This window comes from Plectropomus leopardus, chromosome 10 (genome assembly GCF_008729295.1).
Source record: "Plectropomus leopardus isolate mb chromosome 10, YSFRI_Pleo_2.0, whole genome shotgun sequence".
Lineage (NCBI taxonomy): Eukaryota > Metazoa > Chordata > Actinopteri > Perciformes > Serranidae > Plectropomus > Plectropomus leopardus.
The window spans coordinates 5,890,590-5,914,654 of record NC_056472.1 but is presented as its reverse complement, the minus strand read 5'-3'; the positions used below and the strand labels follow the sequence as shown (position 1 = coordinate 5,914,654).

The following is a 24,065-nucleotide window of genomic DNA, read 5'->3' as shown; positions in this document are numbered from 1 at the left end:
CAATACCTTTAGTGTTCAGTGTTTTTTGGTGAGTGAAAGTTGAGGATCAGGTGGTGAGTGTGCTGCCCTCTTGTCCATATGACCGAACATTTGGGCCAGTATTTATTTTCTGCAGTGAAATATTTGGTTGATTATCCTAAGGAGGTCTGTCCCGAGTAACCCTCATATCATTTGTATTATCACCTTGTCAGTTACTAGAGGTTTTGTTTCCCTTTTTGTTGGGTCTGCTGGCAATCCTCAGCTGCTCCAGCCCCCCCCTACCACAACACTATCAATGTCTGTCGCTCACACACGTCAGCGTCCCCTTCACACATTCAAAGGACCAGCCATTCAGAGCTCTCTGATTACACAGCTGGTATGAAGGGGGTGGGACATTTGATATTACTGGAGCCGTGAGTTAGGTGGTGGTGGGCAGGAGCTGTGTCAGCTTTGGCCAAGGTCGCTACACACTCCACTGGTGGCCAATCAGGATGACACACAGACCCTCCAGACACAATGGAAGGTAGGAATATGTAGGGGGTATATTTCCCCATAACATATTCAAATGGCATTAATTCTTCTGTAGTTATTTAAAAGGTGTGAGTTTCTCAGAAGAGTTAAGGTTAGCCATATTGAGCTATTGTTCCTGGAAATGCAGCACAGTGTAATAACGCCACATTGTGCAAAATAATTGCCAAAGTGCAATTCTGCATACTAATCTCATACTTTTATTTGTGCAGCGCCTTGTGGGTAATGTGAGCTACGAGGCAGCTGGAAATGTCTCAGAGGGAGCAAATGAGTCAGCTGAATAAAACTGAGACAGATGTAGAGCTCGTATTGTGACAGTGGGAAGACAGCAGCTCCAAACATAATGGTTCATTTGGGATTTATCAGTAATATTCCATCAATTCCCATGACGTCTTTATTTCCACAGTATTTAATGTTCCAACATTTTTCATCCCAACTTGTCAAATACCGCCGATTTGTCAATGGACCTTCACATCTAAATATGAGACGCTAAGTACCATCCTGCATCTGTTGTTGATGTTCTGCGACAGTGTGATTATTTATGCTTGTTTTCTGCATTGTGTCTTTTGAAAAATACACTTGCATATTTACAGGAAATGTACAGTTTCTGCTTGCTACATGCACAGTCTCAGAATACACTTTGTTTTTAAAATTATTTTGTTGCGCAACAAAAGCATGCAGTTAGCTGCAGAAAAAAAAGCATGGTTTGGCTACCATTCACATGAATAATGAACAGCAGGCGCCCGAGTGAAAGTCCGGAGTTTGTTGGACCCATCCACAACTCATTCTGTCCGCACTACAGGGACTCTCTAGCTTGTCATATTATCATCATCTAATCCTAACAATGTGCTTTTGTTGGCATCCTGGCATTTGTTTCAGCATCATGGTATGCCAAAAGCAGGAGGACACCTAGAGTGTGATATGTAGACGCTAAAGTTCACTGTTGTCCAGTGGTGATATGTGAAGAGTTGGGATGAGAAAATGTTGCATGTTACATAAGCTGATGTTTGCTTGAGTTTAAGACTGGGTGCTATAATTATTATAGTCTTGATAAAATTTTCCTTAATAGAAATTTTCACATGCGTTTGATAAACGTTCAATAAAATTAAACCACCCAAACATACAGGGACGCTAATGCAACTTATATGCTAGTGCTAACTTAAATGCTAGTTGCCACACACCATCAAACAGAAGAAGAAAATGTGGGGAATACAGACAGGATTTGCCACCAAGCTAACGGCCAAGCATCATTATAAAGTTGCAACAACATTCACCAAACTCAAAGTGATTGTTTTAACCATGGATAACGACGATAGGCTACCCCACAATTGAATTCATCACAAAGCGTTAGCTACAGTAGCTGTACAAGTGGTCAACTCATCTAATGCTAATGCTAAGTTAGCAAGTTAACTTAAGCTGATATTACTCTTAGCCATTTCATTAGAATGAAATGACATGAATAAAAGTAAAATGATGAAAACTTTAAACTTGCCGGTCCATGAACATGATTTCTGCCTAAACTTTAACCAGCAATGGCAGTTGCTTTGAAAGATCTGATGCTAGTGTCATATGAGAGGTCATTAAAGTATCCTAAAAAAAGTTTTTTATTATTTGATTGTTAAACAGCAGAAATCACAGAATGTGCCTTTAAACTTGTACACAAAACACTGACAACAGCTGAGACTTTTAATTTCTTTGGTTTACATTATCAACTTTAACGCTTTAAATGTTTTGAGCTGTTTCCACAGTGTTTGACATAATGCTAACCAGAATGAAGTTTGCTTTGAATACTTACACCATTTATTGTCAATATTTTGATTCTAATTATTTTGAATCTACTTCAGATTTGTGAAATGTTAGCAAGAGTTTGACTTGTTCTGACAATAATGATGTTTGAACCACAATCATACATCTGGCTGGAGCCAGAGCAAAAATCTGCTTCTGAACTTGATAGAAATAATGACTTGACATTCTTTGTGATAATTACTGATATCAACTGATATGGACATTTTTTATCATGATAACATTTTGGGCCATATTGCTCACGCCTACTTGAGTCTTATGTGTTTTGGATACACTTTTTCAACTTTGTGATCAGGGATCACAAGGGCTTCAGATTCTTGTATTTCCATATACATATGGGATATTCACAATCCGTGGAAAAATGGAAGCTCTGCCAACTGACTAAAATTTTGGCGATGAACTGTGAGTGACTGAACCTTTACTGAAGAAAATGGCAGTGATAAATGGCTTTGGTCTGGCTCGCCCTCTCCCACACTGCCCAGAATAATTGCAGACCAACAATCCTTGGCATGTTTACATGGATGAGAGGCACCTGTTTTCCTCCACGTGAAAACCAAAATAATCATCAGCGTCTATTTTGGCATCATGAAGACAATTAAGCGGTCCCAAGGTGCCTTCTCTTGTTTGTTTATGAGCGTGTGCGCTACTGTGGTTTTCACATTAGACTGATTGACTGAGTGAGAAGTAAGATGACCTAAGTAGCAGGCTTTGTTACTGAATGTTAAGGACATGAAATCTGGTAGGATCTGGGTTCATTTTATCTTCAAGACAAGTAGAGCTTACACATTCTCCACAATAACTCATTCAATCAAAAAACAGAAATTGAAAAGACTGAATAAAACACTTCAACTCTTAATTAGAGTCTAAGGGCGTTTTCACACCCACAGTTTCTAATTGTTCTCCTGTTTCGGTTTCTTTTCACACAAAGAAAGGTGAACCAAAATGCACCACTACAAACTATGTGAGAGAATTCACACGAGCTGCTACCAAATGTAAAGCACACTTGGCTACAAGAGCCATTAAACACAAAACATGTTGAGTACACCTGGTTGTTGGGTGTGATTGAGGTTAGATCAGACTCTCACCACAAACCAACTGTCCAGGGTTTATTTGGAACTGGATGAAGACCATCTCCTCTCAAGGGTCTTGGTGCAGTTGTTTTGGTTAGCACCAGTTTACTGTGTTCATGCAGGCCAAATGAATCGCACCAAGGGGCAAAACACGAACCAGGGTCCAATTTAGCCGGACTTAAAAGTCATCTAGTTAAACTGTCCAAAACTTCATCATTTCATTTTCATGCACGAATGTTGGCTAACATATTAGATGATAATATGTCGCAAAGTCACCAAAGAACCAAACAACACCATCTTAAATTGGGACTATCTGTGCAACGATTATGGTGACATAGTTACTTCTACAACAAAGACTATGACTTATGCCATGGTTAGACGAGAATAGCCCTACTAAAAACAGAAAAGTCTTTCCTTTGCATTTTAAAAAAAAAAGTGTTCATATGATAACATAGTCAATACCATCCTTACGTTCACGAATCTGCAAATACAACAAAAACGCTGCAGTATGCATTTCAGGCCAGCAGTTGGTGGTGTAACTCTGTAATGACACACCATTAAAGGGAACCACGCACATTTGTGTTACAAGATTACACTCTGCGACCCGATTTCAAAAGTTTGCATTTTCAGGCCCCCAAAGCACTGTTGTCATGTAAACGAAAGGCCAAACCACAACAAAAGTTTAATGTCTCATACAACAACCGTTGCCATGTAAACGGCCCCTTAATGTAGCTCACTGGGAGTTTTCCAGCCTCACGATACCAGCCATGTTAAAACATGCCAAAACAACTTAGGATGCCGCACCTCAGGCTGCTTCTAGCAGTAAAAATATCAGTCTGGTATCTTTATTTAGACATATGTAGGCTTTTTGGTAAGAGTCAAGGCAGTAATTAGAATAGGCTGAAAATGTCTTTCTTAGTATTTTCATTTTTAAGTGAAGTGTTGACATTAATCATCAGGAGCTAACTAGCATACATTATGTGCATTTGCTAGCAAACAGCTCATACATTCTGAGCATATTCCACTGGCTAGTTTTGTATCCCATAATGTTCCCATCAGTTGATGAGAAACTTACTTTTAAAACAAACTACAAATAATAACAATCATGAAAAGGTATCTTACATCAAGCAAATTACTCTTTGAGTGGTATATCGCCAATTTATGAGTGTAAATGAATCAACCATCAGCTATCGTAGCTAAATTACGTACCACACAGCCACACATTCACCTAGGGAAAAACAATATTAGTGCTTATAGACATGTTCAGATAACATTAATGTCTCAATCACATATTTGCCAGATAGCCCACATGAAGTCTGAGTAAAGTGTCAATCAATTATACTGCATTGCATATGTGATTTCTGTAAACAGTTATAGCTTTCATTTATAGCGTATTTGTGTGGTATACTGTATTGATGTACTTACTTATGATAAATAAAATAATAAAACAGAAATGAGTTATAAATTTTGAAATGTTTCTGGGGGGCACCCCTGGAGACCTCCTGTCCGCCCTGATGTCGCCTCTGTAGCTACGGCCCCGGTAGGGGTCATTCATTAATGAGTGCTTATTTTGGTTCTATTTGCTACATGCCTAACAAACAAAATGTCTTGAAATTAAGAATAATAAATTGCTCTCACCTATGCTAATTTTGCACATGGTGAAACAATATGGATGAAGCCTGCTAAATGTTTGTCTTTCACATCCTTTAAAGCCCTCTGAGGCAAATTTGTGATAATTTGGCTTTAGAAATAAAATTTAACTGAAATTGAATTGAAATACTTTTTGAATCCAACACTAAATCACAAGAGAAGAAATGTAACAGTTGAGGCACTGGAGAATGGGAAAAAATGTCACACAGAGGACAGGAAACACCCCCCAGTCTGTGCAGACAGGGGCTCTTGTTGTATGTCAACGCCCTCTGTATCGCCATGGCAGCTGATAAAAACTCCATGGGGAACATGTAAGACATGAATTTATTCATAAAAGAAAAACAAATACCATCATGTGGGTGGTGAGCAGTAACGAAATGTCGTGATATACAGTATGACAATAAGGTGCTTGGTTGGTTATGTAATCTACTGTTGAATGTATTTGCATAAAAATAACATATTAATTGACATTTTACCTTGCAGAAATATTAGAAATGCACTCAAGCATGTGAAGAATTTTCATGAGAACATAACTATTAACCCTTTAAAACCTGAGCAAATTGGTCTGGTTTCTTTCAAAAGCGAGCAACTTGACAGAACATTGCCCAAAACTTAGTGGGGAAGTAGTAAAAATAAATAACAAGAAAATAAAAAAATAAATACACAAAAACCAAGAAAACCCCAAATCCTTAAAAATTTGAAAATAATTTTTTTTTCTGTAACATGATTTTAAATATATGAACATTTTCACCTAGCACATTAATATTTTCCTAGTTTTATAAACTTTCAGGTCATTTTCTTACCACATTTTACTAGTTTCCTCATGTTTTAAAGGAAAAAAAGCAACAATTTGCTCAGGGTTTCAAGGGTTGACAAAGCTATTCACTTTGTGTATTTGTCAGCATGTACTGATCATTTATGGTGTTAGTACATGATGTGTCCTTGGTTACTGTCCAACAGTTGCCCATATGTCCCTCACTTGTCTCTTCTGTCCACTGTCCTGCAGGTTATGCCACCCCAAAGGCTTCCTGGATCCCCAGCCGTGAAAGAGAAGGGCTGATCCCCGTCCTCCTCCAAGTTCCTGCTGCTTTGCACCTCATTTTTCCCTCCTTCTCTCTCCTGCTTACTCCCCTCTCCCAACTGCACTAACCCCACCCGACTCCCACACCCACACCTGACCCTGCACCCCGTCATCCTTTACCTTCAGGGTACTCGCGTCCCTCCCCACAGCAGCTCCATCCCCAGTCTCTCTGGTTTTACTCCAGCCACACTAGCCGTCTTTCCTGCCGGCCCCTGCACTCCTCATAGAGCTATTCCTCACCCTCTGGCTGCACGCCGGGCCCCATGGCTACAGGAGGTCATGCCCCGGAGATAGATGTGTTGATCAACCTACAACAGGTAAAAGTTTAAGGGTGCTGCAGCACCTACCCAATTGGATTCTGTCAAAACAAACTCAGGTTTGCTTGTGCGGTTAGTACGGTTTGTTTGGGCTGGTCGGAAAGCTGTCAGTCTGATGCGAACCGAACAATCAGGCCCAGACCACCTGAAAAGGTGGGCTTCCGCCCGCTTCCAAAGAGACTCTGGTGTGGTTTGTTTGTGGTGTGAAATAAAAACGCACCAACCACAGGATTTATGATATGAGACGTGATGTTAGCATAATGTCAACAGAAACACCAATAATAAATCCATCCACTGGTCGTGAGATCTTTCCGCTATCTCATTGATCTGATAAAGGCCAGCATGGCAGCGCTTTTACGTTACTGTTAGTTATTAATACAGTCAGATGCCTCTGCTGGGTGAAGTTTTTCAAAGGAACAGGAACTTCTAACTGGTCTTTCTGTCATCAGTGTCACTGCAGAACTCGCTCAGAAGTTGTCACATTTAAGGACCTGATTAACGACCTGGCAGCAGGTAACGCAGACGTGCGTCTCTGTAGAGCATCCAGCAGCTGCTGTAAAATGCCTGTTCTATGGCGTCTCTCTAGTCAAACATTATGCAGAGTTTATGTATAAGAGTTTTGTGATTTTCTTCTGTGATGTGTGACAACGAAGCCATTACGCACCCACAGCTGCCCTGATAACATGCAATCGATTTGCAATCTAATTATAGCTGCCTAATAGGCAGCCTAAGCACTTACAATCAGTTTCATCATTTCTTTGTGAGCTCTTTACGACAACAAGGAACATAAATATAAACACTCTACGCATTAATGTGCTGCATGAACGTCTGTCAGCAGGATGACAAATGCCAAAACTGTCCAGTCAGCTGTCAGTCAGTAGAGCCTCATGTTTACTCATCTTGGTTCGTTTGTTAAAAGTCAGTGTGAACACAAACAGAGCCAGAGGTAAAATGCAACAATTTATCTTTTTTCCCCCTTGGCCCGGACCAAATGAAGCAAACTACAGGTGTGAAAGCCATATAAGTGTTTCTTGCCCTTGTATGAGGAAGATATAAAAAATGAAAACATACCTTGAGTGACACACATACAAAAAAAATCTTTAAATAAACCATACATTATTCCATCATCCCATTCTAAACCATCAACACTTTAAGTAGTCTTCTGCATTTCCAATGTCAAAATTTCTCAATCATGAAATTTCAGAAGCAAAGACAGATCACAAGCTATTCTATTGTTTAACACTGAGCTAGTCTGTTCTGAGCCGGAGAGATTCAGTTGCCTTTTGGCCGGCAGCCCTCTCAGGGGGTTAACTATTCGCCCAGCGCTTTGACTGACATAACCTTGTGAAAAAGCCAACAGCTTTCAGTTTGATCTGAATTGCCCTAATTAGACCTGAGAGCTCTCCTCAGCACCTGAGTGATTAAGAACAGTGGCAGAGCCCTTGTGGCAGGTAAGGTAACATGGGCCACGTGTTTTGAGTTGATGTATTTCATTCATGGATTTTCCATAAAAATATATTGATGAATACATTAAATAGGAGCGTATTCCTTTTTATACATCTTGTTGGTTTATGTTTTCACTCGCTTTGTTTGTGTGTCAGCAGGATCATGAAAAAATTATAACCCAAATTTTCATGACACTTAGTGGAAAGGTGTAGCATGGCCCAAAAAAAGAATGTATTACATTTATAGCAGATCCAAATCATTGGTTTATTACTTATGTATTAGTCTTGTCCATTGTGATAACTCAAAAAGGCCATGAGGGAATTTGCACAAACATCCACGTCGACACAAGGAGGAACTGACTGGAATTTGTTGGTCAAAGATCAAGATCACTGTGACCTCTAAAACATGTTTTCAGCCATAACTCAAAAGTTTATACATTAATTATGATCAAATTTCACACAGATGTCTCTTGAGTTAGATGATTAAGTAGTGACATTTTTTGTTTGTTCCAAAATGTCAGACTATTCCTACTTTGAAAAATTTGTTGCTTACTGTTTGTAAACACAACTTTGAAAGTCCTGGTCAGCTCTAGAGGCTGAGACAGCAGCAGAGGTTGTAGCATTAATGAAAATAAAGCTGTTTATCAGATAAATAAGGTATTATTTTATGATTGTTCCACAGCGGTTTAATTCTAAAGCACAAATAAAAACACCTACACCTCCAGACAACCCTGAAGGAAGGTGCTGGATGTGAGAAAAATAATATAATTTGTATTTTTCAGCTGGCGGTGTTAGTTTGCATTATGACATATAGAAGTGAGGAAAATGAAGAGGGGTAAATTTCTCATTTTAGAGAGTGACTGGCATCTCCAGGATGGAAAAATTGATATGCAAATGCAGACTGCTGAGAAGTGGAGAGAGTTTGACTCTGCGGGTTGTGCAAAAAAAAAAAATCTCTCGAGACAGAAATGTGGACAATGTATGTGTAGTAGACGTCGGCGTTACTATGTGAGCTTGTACAATAGAGTCATTCTCAGTGAGCCAGTAAAAGAGTCCTTTATAGCTAGAGTAGGTGGCCTTTTTAGTCGGGCATTGATGCTGGCTGGAAGCTTAAGATTGAGATGTGGAGTGAGAGAAAAAGACTTCATAATCTTTATTGACAGAGAGCTAGAAAAACGCTTTGCGCCTGTGTAATTTCTTAGCTGCAAAACAATAATTTCACATTTTCAAACCAATCAGCTGCCAAAACGCTTGTCTATTACATGCCAGTGAGCAGTGCTGGTGGATCAGGTAAAATCTGTGTGCTTAAGCACAACAGAAACACAATATATATTTATTGGATGTGACGTTTCCTGCTCCCTTTATCGAGCAGTTTCCCAGCTGGATCTGGTATTTATAACAGAGGCATTTGGCTGTAACTGTCGTCTTACCCTCAGGCCAGCGCTGCCCTTTCAAACTGTTTGTGTATCATGAATGTCAAACAAAGAGCCTGATTCTTTTCCTTTAAACGGCACTTTTGATGTTGTTGCACTACTGTACAGGGCTGGAAATTAAAACACATTAGAAGTAGTACATTATAGGGAGTATTTAATGCTTTCTAAGTATGATTTGGGTTGCTTTAGTAATTTATTTGAGCTTTTGTACTTGTAAATGTAGCTGCAGTATAAAGTAATTTTCTGTAAGGATTATGAAGTATCTATCTATCTATCCATCCACTTATCTGTCTGTGTCTCTATATATCTATCTATTAAGTATCAATCTATCTACATATCCATCTATATATCTACCTACGTATTTATCTAAGTATCTATGTATCTACAAATCTATCTATCTACCTAGTGTACCTATCTATACATCTATCCATCTACCATCCATCTTTCTATCTATTCATCTACCCATCTCCTTATCTACTATCCATCTATCGTATATATGCACATAATTCTCAGCTCTACATAGTCAGTGCACATAACTTGGTATAAAAAACATGTAGCGTAGGCCTTCAAACTCTCAAGCGTTGACAGTGACACTCTCTCACATCACATGTCCATTTTCTTAAGAGCTCCAGTCTAACTTTTCCACTGTAGCATTCTTTCAGTGCTTGATAATGTCGCAGGATGAGCTTGCAAATTACAGCTGGTGAGCTAACCGCTAACATGATGGCACACATGCTATTGTTAGTCATTAACTCCACGTCTCTGAGCTTGCTGTCTGTTGGTAAGAAATCTAGTTAGCTCGGCCCTTAAGGGGTCTAATAAATTCACAAGATAATTTAAGAGAAGCACTCTTCTTTTAAGGGTTTTAAAATAAAGTAGCATGAGTATCTGAAGTGAAAAGAGCTCTGAAATGCCTTCAAGACTGAATAGTTTTTTGCAACACAGGGACTGACACACGGGTCTGTGCAAAATGTTTGTGTCCTGCACGGCAGAATGCTTTCTATCTGTTATTCAAGTGATACAGATTAGCCTGCGTTCTCAGGGAGAAAACGCTCTGCCAGCTAAGAAGGTGACGTGTCATTATGCACAGTGGGGGCCATGTCACCCACAGTGTGCATAGCATATTGTGACACTGCTTTGAAGGAAATAATGGGCTGAATGCTTGGCTACATAAGTGGACCCCCTTCAATTTCCTACCCTCAATTACTTGTGCACTCTGTACTTAAAACACACACACACACACACAGACACACACACAAACACACAGAGCATCCATAGAGACACAAAACAGCCTCTTTGAGCCGTTACCTTTTATAGCTGATCGATGCCGCTCTGAACTATGACCAGCTTGTCTTTTTTTAAAGCTGATTTGGTGTGAGGGTATGTGTGTGTTTGTGTGTGTGTGTGTGTGTGTGTGTGTGTGCGTGTGCGTGGATTGAGGATATTAAAGCAAACTCATCTGGCCCTGCAGAGTCTGGGTTGCCACAGAAACATCACCAGCTGCTGCCAGCTTCCATCGGCTGCAGTTTTTGTAGAGATCCTCCTATGGCTGGTGGTGGTTTTTGCATCCCATGTATATCTTACAGGAATACTTCACCCACAAAATGACTGTTGGTCTATTCATTAGTCATTCTGTGTCACCTTGAATTTGTGAAGAAAACGCTGATTAATTGATTGATTGGGCACCACATTTGACAAAAGCAAAACTATTTGAAACGTCCGTTGCAGTATAATGCAAGTCTCAATCATCCAGTTGTTGTGCTCAGTACTTCCAACGACTGGTGTTTAATATGTTTGTCCTTTTCCATGCAGGCTTGCAAAAAAAAATAGTTGTTGTTGTAGTTTTTTTTGTTTGTTTTTTTACAAATTCAAGGCAACACTGTGTAAGTAATTTGTTTAAAAATGGTCATATTATAGATGAAGCAATAGGTGCTGGAATTTAACTATACCATTTCAAGTTGCTCATTTTGAGCTTCACTACTGCTTTATTAGGGCCTGCTTTAAATTACACAGACTCAAGTCTTAAAAAAATATTAAACATTAATATGATTTTCTACTTTCAGTAGCTGTGTTCACTCACTCACCATAAATAATCAGTCCATAAATATCAAATATTCATTAATTTTCAGAATTCTAGCCCTTTAATTGCCAGGTTTTTGTCATGATGCCACTATGTTTTTAGATGAAAAAAAAAAAAGATTTTCTTTCAATGTACTACATTACTACATGTTTAGTAGATTTTTTTTTTTTTGGGGGGGGGGGGGGGGGGGGGGGGGGGGGTTATCACGGCCTAGGACATGTCAATTATTAGCCACAACATAGATTTTTTTTACATTATTATTATTTTTGTGCAAATTACTCACACACTTATACCGCTCTGCACACGAAATGCACTTTCAAAATCAGGCTATATAAGATATTACACATTACATACTGATTTTCTACATTGTGTGTGTGTGTGTGTGTGTATGTATATATATATATAATTCTGACGGAGATCCCAAAGTTTTCAAAAACACCAGATATATCAGGCTGAGTGTTGGTAAATGTATGTAAAAAATGGCCAACAAGAATCTACAATATTTCCATTTACTGGAATCAAGCACCTGAAAATGTGTTTGAATATTAAGTATAGAGATGATGCTTCAATAAACTGCTCAGATATACAGAATATATACACTAAACTGCTAAATCTGCTGTGCTGCTGCTACTGCAGATCAGACATGTAGATGAGGAAATTTTATGTTCGTTGGACCATATTTAAGGAAAACTTGCTTTCTTTCATTAACAAATATATTCATTTAGTAATAAGGCAAACATTTTAAAAATAATGGCTCATAAACATTAGCTGCGCAGTGAACAGAGAAGCAAAACACCGATGCTGATATTTGGTTGTTGTGATTTGTTTGTCTGGGAAGTGTGCCAGCTCCTTCAATCAAAGAGGCCGAGATGAAGGCATGAAGGGAGTGGGAAGCGCTTTTAAACATAGCTAAATAAAAAGAGCAGGAAGCAGCAGAAAGCAGTGTAGACTGAAAATGCAAACGCACTGATTGCTTTATTTATTTTTTATCAGCCTGAATTTTAATGAGTGTTTCACATTTTAAACTGACTCCCTAGTACTACCTACACAACTGTCAATCCTCTCGGCCTGGCACTGGATTTTAAAATCTATAATAGGCTGCCTGAAGAAAAACAAATATATACAGCGACATACTGTAACATACTGTAGCCTGGAGGCTTAAGGACTGATGTCTGGCTCAGTATAAAGACGGAGAGAACTCCTTTTGATTTTTTTCAATTATTTGTACACATTTTCCGTTGCCCTCTCCAAGTAATCATATTTTAAAGTGGAAATAGAAGTTTTATGACTCCACGCAAGCAAAAGCTTTGTCTGAAGGCATTATGTTCTTGGGTTGTCAGTGTACATGTGGTGATTGCGATATCTCAAGAAAGCCCTCAGGGAATTTCTTTAATTTTGGTACAAATATCCACTGCAACTCATAAAAGTACGGATTAGATCTGTATGGTCAAAGGTCAAGGTCACTGAGACCTTGTATTCATCTCCTTCTCATAAACTTGATATTTCGAGGTTGTTTCCTCAAATTTGGCACAAATGTCCACTTTGACTCAACAATGGACTGATTAGATTTTTACTGTCAAAGATCACGGTCACTGTGACCTTGTTTTTCCTCTCATTTTCATTAATGTGACAGCTCAAGAAAACCTTAAATGAATTTCTTCAAATTTGGCAAAAACATTAACTTTTACTCGACAATGGACTGATTGGATTTTAACTGTCAAAGGTCAAGGTCATTGTGACCTTGTATTCCTCTAATTCTCATTAACGTGATATCTCATGGACACCTTCAGGGAGTTTTCTAAATTTGGCACAAATGTCCACTTGGTCTAGGTTAGCATCATGGCATAAATGTTGCCATTTAATACCTATAGAATAGTTTCGATTGGTTCCCTATAATCCCTGCTTTTTCTATGCAGTTCCTCCAGGGAAAATGAAGAATTTATAGCACTTAGGAAGGGCATCAACCATTGTGTAACCAAAACGAAAGAGGACAGCCCTTTTCTCCAGTAGCTATCTATGCCCGGTGTAAGTTACTGGGGATTAACTCACTATCTGTGTACCAAAAGAGGCAAATGGTGGAACAGCCAAATTAACTGTGGAAACAGTGATCGTTGCTAGGCTCAGAGGAAGACAGAAAGTGATCTAGTTCTTCAGCAATAAATACCACTAAGAAACTCTGGGGAGGATTAGTTAAAAAGTTGTCTGTTTCCACTTGATATGATATGATATGGCTTTGTGTTAGAAAACAGTTGCTTATTTACACAGAAGATATACAGAAGACACAGATCGAGTCATGTCTCTAGCTATTTGATGAATGCAAGATCTTTTAGCTTTGGTTTCCAGTAACTCCTGAGGGCGCCTAAGCTGCTAAATGCTCCACTATCTTCAACAGCTAGTTACTAACTTATTTTGGCTACTTTTGGATGCTTTGTAGGTTGTGTACAGTGGGTTAATCAGAGATTTTTCACAAAAAGAACAGCTGCTTCCTGAGGCTAAAAACAGTAGTGTGATAATCAACTAGAACACTTTATGTTCAGGCTGTAAAACCAATGAGCTGAGGGTTGCTACAGTATAAACCCCTGTAGAGCCAAGGCAGCACAGTGTCAGTTCTATGTTTGTTTGTCACTACAAGTGGCTCATTTTACGTTATACAGTTACTTGATCTATTGATGTTATTAAGTAACCAAAATGGCCTGCACTCAACAATGTTCGACAATTTTTCCAGAGTTATTGTAGGACAGAGATGCCCTTTTCAAGCATAGAAGGACATGACATTTTTAAGAGGTTATTAGTCAAGGTGAATTCAGTTTTAAAAGATTTGCAGTTGTGGTTAATGCTTTTATTTTATAAAAACTCATAATGCTGTGAATGTATCTCTGATTTGTTAATACTCTTTAGTCTGACAGTGCATTGAGCATTTTATTGAAACATTTTTGTGTTTCCTGCTTGGCTTGATAAAGAGTTTTTCTCCTCCCAAAGAGTCTTACAGGGGTAAGGAGAAGAAACCATATTCCCCCCAAGAAATCTCTTGTATGCTATATGTATAGTCTTTGTGTAGGGTTGCTCCATCACATCAGTAAATACTTGGGTGTCGTGCATCGTATTTAAATACACATTTCTTACAGTTTTCAGCATTAATATTTGAATGAGGTTATGTGGGTACTTGCTAAGCATGTGTGTATAATGATGGATGTCTGTAAGCTTGGAAAAGTGGAGGAGACTTAATTAACCAACTAATAAGTTGGTTACAGGTGTGTGTTCAGCCTATAACTGTCGAAGTTCAATAGTCAACCTGGGAAAAACTGTTTCCAATAACCATAATAGCTAGGGCATTGATTATTTTTGCAGAAGAAAGCCAAGGCTTGTGTCTTCCATGTCATCCCATTGTATGCTCATTATGACACCATTGCACAACATTACATATGGTGCAAACCACACGTAAATGTGCAGTGACACCAGAAGAAAGAATGATGACTCAATCATGCTTTTGTACTCTGCTCCTAAAAATGAGCGTATCCCAAAACAAGGTACATATAAATATTAAGTTTGTGTGTCTACATTTATTAATCTTTTGAATCAATACATTGTGTTTTTATTTTGTAAAATCTGATTGAAAACAGCCATTATTTGTATGTTTCAAATGTAACTATTCCAATACTTTTATTAATTATTGTGTTTTTTTCATTGACATAACCTTTTAGCTTGGGTTGTGCAGATTTTAGGGATATGATGCCTTTAAAGATACGGTGATGCTGTGAATTGACATCACAATAAGCAAAAAATACCAGTTTTGGCACCGTCAAACTATACTATTGCAGAGTTCTAAGAGCGAAAAATCGTTCTAAACTTGAGCCTAGTTACAATCCTCAACATTGAATTAAAATGATCCTCTTTATTAAATCCACTTCAATTAATCATAACCCACGTGTTGCTTTAAACCAAATGTCTTGGACATAAATAACCCAAATATGCCTCTGATTACTACTGTTAGGGCATGTGATCCTGACAAACAAGACTCACCCTCCTTCATATTAGTCAGCAGCTGATGAATATTTTACTGTTGCTCTCTGGCTCAGCATTCCATTAAATATGAAATATTAATGCTGCAGCAGAAGTTTGGCAGTTCAGGGGAAAAGGTTAGAGAGCAGCATGTTTTAACTGAACACTGGCTTGGCTTTAGATCATCATACAGATTTAACTGAAACCTCCCCTCCTCATAATTGATTAGAAGTAGCCAAAGCAGCCACAGAGTATATGGATTGTTAAGCATGAAATGGCTTTGTTGTGTTGATGTGGATGGCAACCCACAGTGCTATCACTCTCTCATGAGATGAGAGCTCTCATCTAGCATTCATTATAACAATGTTAATATTAAGAGATTTATATGTTGGCAACACAGCTTACTGAAAATGGATTATATGAGTCCTTTGTGCTCTAGTGAATTTACACAACAGGTCAAATGATCTACTCTGTTGAATGCTGATTATTTTTATTTTTTTTTTCCAATTAATTGCTGAATGTCAGAAAGAGTCCAGAGTGATGTAATCCCATGACTTGTTTGGTCTAATCAAAAACCAAAGACATTTAGTTATATGAAGAGTTAACAAAAGACTAAAAATATAACCATGTATCTGTTCTTTGGCCTGGCTGCGACCGTGTCTCTGATCATCGTGTGTGTGTGTGTGTGTGTGTGTGTGTGTGTGTGTGTGTGTATATAACTAATGTTGTTTGGCATTTGTGCTTAAAGGGACAGTTGATTTAAAAATAAAAAAAAATATTAACATAGCTTAACTGCACCCACCAAATGTACCACCACACAGAAAAATACGTACATCTACTGCTAGCCTCCTTCATGCACGCGTTTACCTCCCATACACACACATACACAACAACATGACAGCAAGCGTTAATGACAAAAAAGGCATCATCTTATCAGCCGTTTGGAAATGGTTGGGTTTTGCACCATCAGATCTCAAACAAACCATAGTCCGCTGCAAAGCTTGTTTCAAGGCTGTTGCAACTAAAGGCAGCAACACAAGTGATTTATTTTAACATCTTTAACAGAGGCATGCAGTCGAGTGGAAGAAATGCGTCTCAGTCCGAGATGCACAAGACTGGGTCAGCCCAGAAAGCACGGTAAAAAACAGCCAACAGTGGAATCATTTTCCCATTGTGCCCTATATGACAGGAAAGTGACCCGCTGCACAGCTGTTACTGATGTAGCGTGCTGCATATTGCTAAAGATATGGTGCCCATTTATACAGTGCAAAAGCCTGGCTTTATCCACATGCTGAAAACTATCCACCTCAGGTATGTTCTACCATGCCGCAAGTATTTTGCTGAAGTTGCCCTGCCTCATCTGTACGACCGTACACATGAAAAGGTCACTTAGAGAGCTGGAGGGGATGTGGTTTTATTCCATTACAACAGACCTATTGTCCAGTCATTTCAAGACAACCAATAACATAATTTGTCAACATGGAAAGAATGTTGAATGATGATTGTATGGTTTCAGAATTGATTATTTTCAATACTCTAATGTTCCAACTGCAAAACTGTACAATATGCATAACTGTGCATTATGCAATACTGAGCTAAAGCCCTCTACATTTTTCAGTTTGCCTTTGTTATTTTTAAATGCAAATATCAACACAAACCTGGTTCGTCGTAAATCGATTTTGGTGCGCAAAAAAATTGGAGACTTTTTTTTTTAGGCCATATTGCTCAGCCCTACCACAAACATGACGCATTATGGCAGTTAAAGACAATTTGGGTTCCCATTTGCATCATTTTTGTTTTTATCTCACATCAGAATTTCTCATCAGACAGAATGAATGTTCCATCGATGTCTGTGTGGATCCAAACACTGACATTACAGGAACCTTCTCTTAAATCTCTGACTGCCATTTGCAGCCCACTGTTGATAGAATACTCTGTATCTGAAATCACTGTACTCCATTGTCTGTCATCCAAATCCTACTCACATAGTGCCTCCGCATCCTGGGCATGGGTCGCCCTCCACCTGTGCCCCCCTACCCCCACCCCAACTGACTTCAAAGCTGGCATGAAAGAGTTTGGAGTCATTTGCACCTATGGAGTTGGAGCAAAGCAAAAGCAGGCTGTTATATCTGCCAAATCTGAGAGTATTATTCCCTTGAGCGTTACATTAGGACTATTAAATTCAGTGTCTAACACTGATAAAACGTGCTTCAGAGCAAGGTGAGGAGGAGAGGATGTTAGAGAGGCTGGAATGAAACTAGAATTGGTTCTCAGGAATATTTGAGTAATGAGCAAAACAGAGCTGGCCGTCCAGTGAAAACAAGGCCGCTCGCTCATGTTAAAATTCTCCCTTTCATTTTCGGTCTGGCTTCATCTGCCTCGGCCTTGTGTGGATAGGTAGCTCAGATCATTAAACGTATCCTGTCCCTTCATCCCACTGGTAATTAGGAAGTAATGGAGCCCTGGCTCAGAGAAATTGGAGACCACAGATCTAGAGCCCGAGTGCTCACCGTGCCAGCACCAATCTGAGGTGGAGACAGCGGCCGGTCCCAGTGATTTGACCTATCAGAGGCACCAAACGGCTCTGGCAGGACACTCCCTTCAGCCTCCTCTCCGGGGGCTGTAGTGCATTAGTTCTTTGTTGCTTAGCACTTTGTCATATTGATTTTATGTCCTCCATACATGAAGTGGAGGGTGTACAGACACTATGTGCCTATTGTATTGAAACAGAATTATTTTAGAATATGTTTTTCAATAGTATTTTCAATAAATACAAAGCAAAAGCAGGGCTTGGAGCCAACTGTGGTGGACTTTGGCTTAAATTATGGCAGGTACATTAAAAAGCTGTGTTGGCAGCAGTTTTTATTTTTTGTTTTTTTTTCCATCCACATTTTTAACTGCCTGCATTCAGTGTGTTGAAACAGTTTCACAATAAAAGACACACAACTGAACTGGTGGTGGAACTCCCCCACAGTTATTTGTTCTGTGTTTATCCTGAATAGGATTTTGCTTTTATAATGCCTCCGCACTGGCGTACCTGGGGCCGGAGCCATTATGTGTCCATCTCATTCTCATGAACACAATATCTTAAGATCTTCAAATTTGGCACAAACGTCCAACAATGGACTAATAAGATTTTGGTGGTCATAGGTGAAAGGTGAAGGTGACCTTGTGTCTGTCTCATTCTTGTTAGCACAATATCTCAACAACACCTTGACAGACTTTTTAAAAATTTGGCATAAATGTCCACTCGCTAAATGTCCTCTCTTTTGTCTTGTAGCAGCCTCTCCTTTTTGACTGTTTGCTTTTTTTAAGTGTGGCAGTCTTCTCCTTCTCTTTATCCCTCTCTAGGTAAAGGTGGAGGAGGAGGATGAGGAAGAATCGGTCGAGGAACTGGAGGAAGAAGAGAAGGAGGAGAACTGGGAGAAAGCACTGTCGGTGGAGCGCTTTGGAGACATCATCAGTGACTCTGCTTCCATCAGCGGAGACAGGATGGGTCGACACTACACTGAGAAAGACTTTGAAAGTAAGCAGAGCTGAACACAAACTTATGAATCCTAGAATGACAATAAAAGGCCTGCTGTACTTTGCCTCTTTTTTCCTTACCCTGACAGTCTTACCATTACCCTATCCCCATCCTCTTGCCTAAACATAACCAATCCCACCAACGAAGGCAGACGAAACCATCCAATCAGAGGGAGAGTAGGTATTACCATGCCTTCACTGTCCTAGAATTAATCAATTTGCTTCTTTAACAGTCAGTGTGAATACATGATCCCATATTAGCTTCCACTAAGCTGAAAGGTATAAAGAACCTACTTGGTTAGCTATTTAGCTAATGTAGCAAATGTAACGTTACAATATGCTTGTTGTCACAGAGAGTAAAAAACATTTTACTTCACAGCATTGTATCTCACCAACTATGGTATCAACATAGCATGAAGTCAACACTCAACAGACTCAAACCACTACTGCACTATTATCTGCAGAGCTGCAAGAGGCAAACTCCAAACCATATGTCATGAGAAAGCATTGTTGTTGCTGCACAAGCAAGAAAAGAAATACATAAATACATAAATACATCTTTAATTAGTAAAGATTTAAAAATTAAAATAACCATCATATTATTTTAGTTGTGTATTTTAGTGTGTGCTAATGTACAATGGTCCCTTTCTTCAGAACAAACGTAACAAAAAAACAAAACAAAAAAACATTTCAACCACTATCCAACCACTATGCCACTCTGTTTTGAGAGGCAAGGTGCCACTCGAAAACTAAGTAAGAAATAAAACTAAATAAGAGATAGGATTGAGCCTTACTCTTGTTCCAAAATTATTTATATGAATGATGTCTTTACACTGTTTTAAAACACAATATAAAATGTGTTTATGTGTGTATAAATACATATAATGTGATCCTGACCTTGTGTATCATAGTTTGACTTTATGCTAAGAGATCACATTTAGAGCAGGGCACCAGTTTGCATGTTTGTAAGTATATCAATGGATTAGTATTAGAGAGATTAGCAGATGGATACCACATGCTCTGCTAGAGAGATAATAGCGGCTAAGATTAGACAGAGCGGCTTTCTTTTGATGTGTATTAAACAGCCCATATCTCCATTATTGCATGGTAATTAAAATCTAAAGCTTTTGTTTGTGTTGTGTCTTTCAAGTGTTTAATAGGGCATTGGGGGGTAGAGGAAGCATTCCTCGGAGAATAGCAAAATGTTTTCCTTTGCATGTTTATGTAATAGAGTCAAAAGCCAGCAGCTAAGAAAACAGTGTGTTTATGTAAGAACAAACAGAAGCTGATAGGTCATGTGATTTGTTAAACAAGGTTAAGTTTTAATCGGGTTTAATATAGTGACACAAATGCTTCTGTGTTAAAGCTCAGATTGTATAGATTAAATTACAGTTTGGAAAAATCCTTATTCTGACAGGTCTATGAGCATTGTGTGACAAGCTGAACTGTGTGAAATAGCTCAGAACAATAACCTCCCCTGATGAGGCTGCTGTGACTCTGAGGATAGTTATAACTTGCCATTTGCAGCATCAACTGAGTTTAATATCAAAAGCCAATAGAACAATAATGTTTCATCTCTTCACAAAAATATAAAGTACATACTTCCACACTTGGTGCAGCCAGACATTATATACAACACAAAGGGTCAAAGGATGTTACATTGTATGGCGCTAACTACAATTAGTAGACTAAACGTTTGATATGATAAGGTTGTTTTGATTTTATTATGAATACACGCTGACATGGAAAATGAGTCAAGGATGAAGTGATTAGACTTTGGTGGTCATAGGTGGAAGGTCAAGGTCACTGTGACCTTAGGTTAGTGTCATTCTCATGAACGCAATATCTCAAAAACACCTTTACGGAATTTCCTAAAATTTAAACAACTGATTAGAAATTGGTGGTCAAAGGTCACTTAGACCTCACAAAACATGTTTTTTTTGCCATATATGCTAATTAGCAGAATTTCAACAACATATCTGAGATAAAATGATAAAGTGATGGCATTTTATAAGGTCAAAGGTCAACCTCTTCCTCACATGATAATGTTCTGCAAAAACACTTTTCTGGCCATGAATCAATGCTATATCTCAGAAAGAAAAGGGGAGACATTTGGTCAGATACTGAATTGGTGACACTAATCTTGGGTGTCCACCTTCAAACTGTGCTGATTGTATGGATCTTCTGTGCAACCAGGACTAAGATGTGTGTGAAGCATCCATGTTAAAACTCTAACTCCAACTTGACTTGTTTGCAGAGACATAACACAACAAAGCGGTAATTCTCATTCTTAATTTTGTTCATCATAGATCACAGACACACATTTCATCATACACACCATCCGTTATCAACCCACCTGCCCCTGCCCCAACGTTTACGCAAGAGGGTGCATAGCACGGACAGACGTCGCAAAAAGAAGCGGAAGAAAAAAAAGACCTCCCTGCCACCATCCGACGTCACACCCACCATCCACGAGGTAGACGAGGAAGAGGCAGAGTCGGAGACAGAAGGACAAGGAGTGGCTGCCACACCCACAGAGCTACCTGATATCCAACCACAGGTAAAATAAGACTGAGAGACCTCTAGTATACAGGTGGCGAGATAAATTCATACAATTAACACAGGCGGCATAAACGTGTAACTGTATTGGTGCTTTCAGCTTGTGACAACCTACGAGGAAGCACATTCCTCCCCTCTCACTGATCTTCCTCTTCCTCTCAGTTTAGTTTGGGGAGCCAAGAAGACTTGGAGGAACCCCTACAACTCGCTACCTTCCACGCGGAAAACGAAGAACATCCACTGTCGAGGAAAGCAGCACCTACTGTAACAAAGGGGGAGGCACCTAATGGGGGAATTGCTGTTCTTGGACAGAATGAGGACGTGCATGGAGAGGAAACAGCCTGCAACAGGTAGGCTACTTCTAAAGTTCGCACTGAAAACTATTGCCTGCATGGGTTTATAATCAGAGTAGTGGTACATGTGAATATAGTGAAACTGAATTAGTTTGAGAGGATTTCGGACACTGCAACATTAGGATATCGGTATTTTCAGGTAAACAAATCAAGGTTTGCTTGTAGTAACGAGCCCACAGAGAATTATCACCTCTACTGAGCCTTCCTCTGCGAAACATCATTCAGGTAATTGCTTTGCTCTGCGTACCACACATTTAATGTGTTATTAACCTTTTTTTCATCAGCAGCAACTATTTTCTGTTAAAAAAAAGCTCTGATAAATAACTGAAAATGACATGCCCAGCACCAAACAAAGCCAGATACAGCTAGCTATTAGCAGCCTAAAAGCCAGATATTTCCACTGAGATTTGATGGAAACCAAAACACAGCTGAAGGAGAGTGAATATTAACACTTATCAGGTTGCAAGAACCATGACATCGAGATAAATGCTAAGGTTGCTACCTGTCTGCTAGATGATCATACATGTTCATGTATTCACACCATAGATACATAGATACACCATAATACAGATGGATGACAGCTCCCCAAAACTTAAGACAAAAACATTGAGATTTTTTTCACATTTAGCACAAACGACAGTTGGACTCATCAATGAAGTGATTACATTTTGGTGGTCATAGGTCAAAGGTCACTGACTTTGTCAGTCTCACTCTGATGAAAGCGATCTCTTGATAAAAACTTGGGGGAATTTCTTCAAATTTAGCACAAACATTCACTTTGAGTCAAGCGTGGGCTGATTAAACTTTGATTGTCAAAGGTCAAGGTTACTGTGAGCTTACATCGGGCACATTCTCGTGAACACGATATCATAAGCAGGCCTGAAGGGAATTTCCTCAAATTTGGCACAAACACCCACCAGGACTCAAGACTGAACTGAAAAAATGTGTTGGTCAAAGGTCAAGGTCAATGTGACATCACATCACATCACATGACATGATTTGGCCACATCTCAAGATTTTTGTGAATTCATACACTCATTATGACAAAATTTCACATTTATGTCCAATAGGATAAAAATGATGAAGTGATGACATTTTACACCCAAAACGTCAAAGTTCAGCTTCACTGTGATATCATAATGTTCTGCAAAAACACTTTTCTGGTCATTACGTCTTAACTCAGGAGCAGAATAGGAGATATTAGGTCAATATTAGTCTTTAAACTGTGCTGATTATATGGATCTTTTGTGCTGCTGGGGGGGAGAAATGTGTAAAGCATCCATGTTTTGACAGATACGAATAGAAAATGTAACTGAAATTTGCCTGGTTTGTGGAGGCAAACAACCACAAGGCAGTAATTCTGTTTTGGTTTTTGTAAACAGCCGCCTGCTGTGGCTGGAAACAAGGATGATTAGAGCAATAAAACTGAGGTGAAGCTGGGGGCTATAAAACTAAAACAATCAGCTTGAAGATGCTAAAATACTCCGCTGAGGGGAGCAAACAGTTGTGTGATAACTACTGACTTGGAGCAAGTCCAAAGTTAGACACTGTTTTTAATTCACTGTAATTAATTCATCTAAAAATATTGATAATGCAGCTCAAAGGTTTGTAGTCACTTTAATGTTTTTATTACTGTAAATCCATTTCACCAGTGAGTGTTTACTGGTAATGAAATGCTGCACTGAAATATGTTGCTATGGTTACCTGCAATCAAATATGCCTAGTGGACTGGTTTACTGTAGACTGGTTTGGCTCACACGTTTATGGTGTGCTGTTTTACAAGTTTAACGGTTACTTGCCAGACAGATGGAAATTAGTAGGCCTACGTAATCAGCAATGGCATAAAAGAGGACACCGAGGTGGAATTAAAAAAGATTCAAATAAATATTCAAAGGTTTCTAAATATGGAACAGCCCTCCTGCATCACATTTCTGTATTAAACACTTTTAATATAACAGGTGTTAAAGAATACAAACAGATAAGACAAGATTTTTTGTTATTCTCTTATTGCATGCATCAGTTTCAGACATATACATGTGAAATGTACATTAGCAGCTTGAATGTTTCAGTAGGAATGTGGGCATCAAACTAATCAGCACTAATAACCAGTATACATACAAAGGCTGTAATGGTTCACTAATGGCTCCTGCTGGATCCTAGATATTAGAAGACCATCAGGCCAGCAAGCATGGAATACGGTCAGAATATGGATTCCTTGTTTGTTTTTGTTCCTAATTATTAAA

The 24,065-nt window shown here is 38.9% G+C and overlaps 1 protein-coding gene across 1 annotated transcript in view; it reads left to right on the top strand.

Annotated features, from left to right (window-relative positions):
* The first annotated feature begins 417 nt into the window (after positions 1-417).
* slc4a3 (solute carrier family 4 member 3) overlaps positions 418-24,065 on the top strand; it is a 64,956-nt gene continuing 41,308 nt past the window's right edge. The window contains exons 1-5 of the mRNA XM_042494214.1: positions 418-502; positions 6,037-6,428; positions 18,737-18,911; positions 21,220-21,470; positions 21,632-21,819. Of these exons, the coding sequence (XP_042350148.1) occupies positions 6,375-6,428; positions 18,737-18,911; positions 21,220-21,470; positions 21,632-21,819 (668 nt within the window). The 5' untranslated portion in view covers positions 418-502; positions 6,037-6,374. The remainder of the gene's footprint in view (positions 503-6,036; positions 6,429-18,736; positions 18,912-21,219; positions 21,471-21,631; positions 21,820-24,065) is intronic.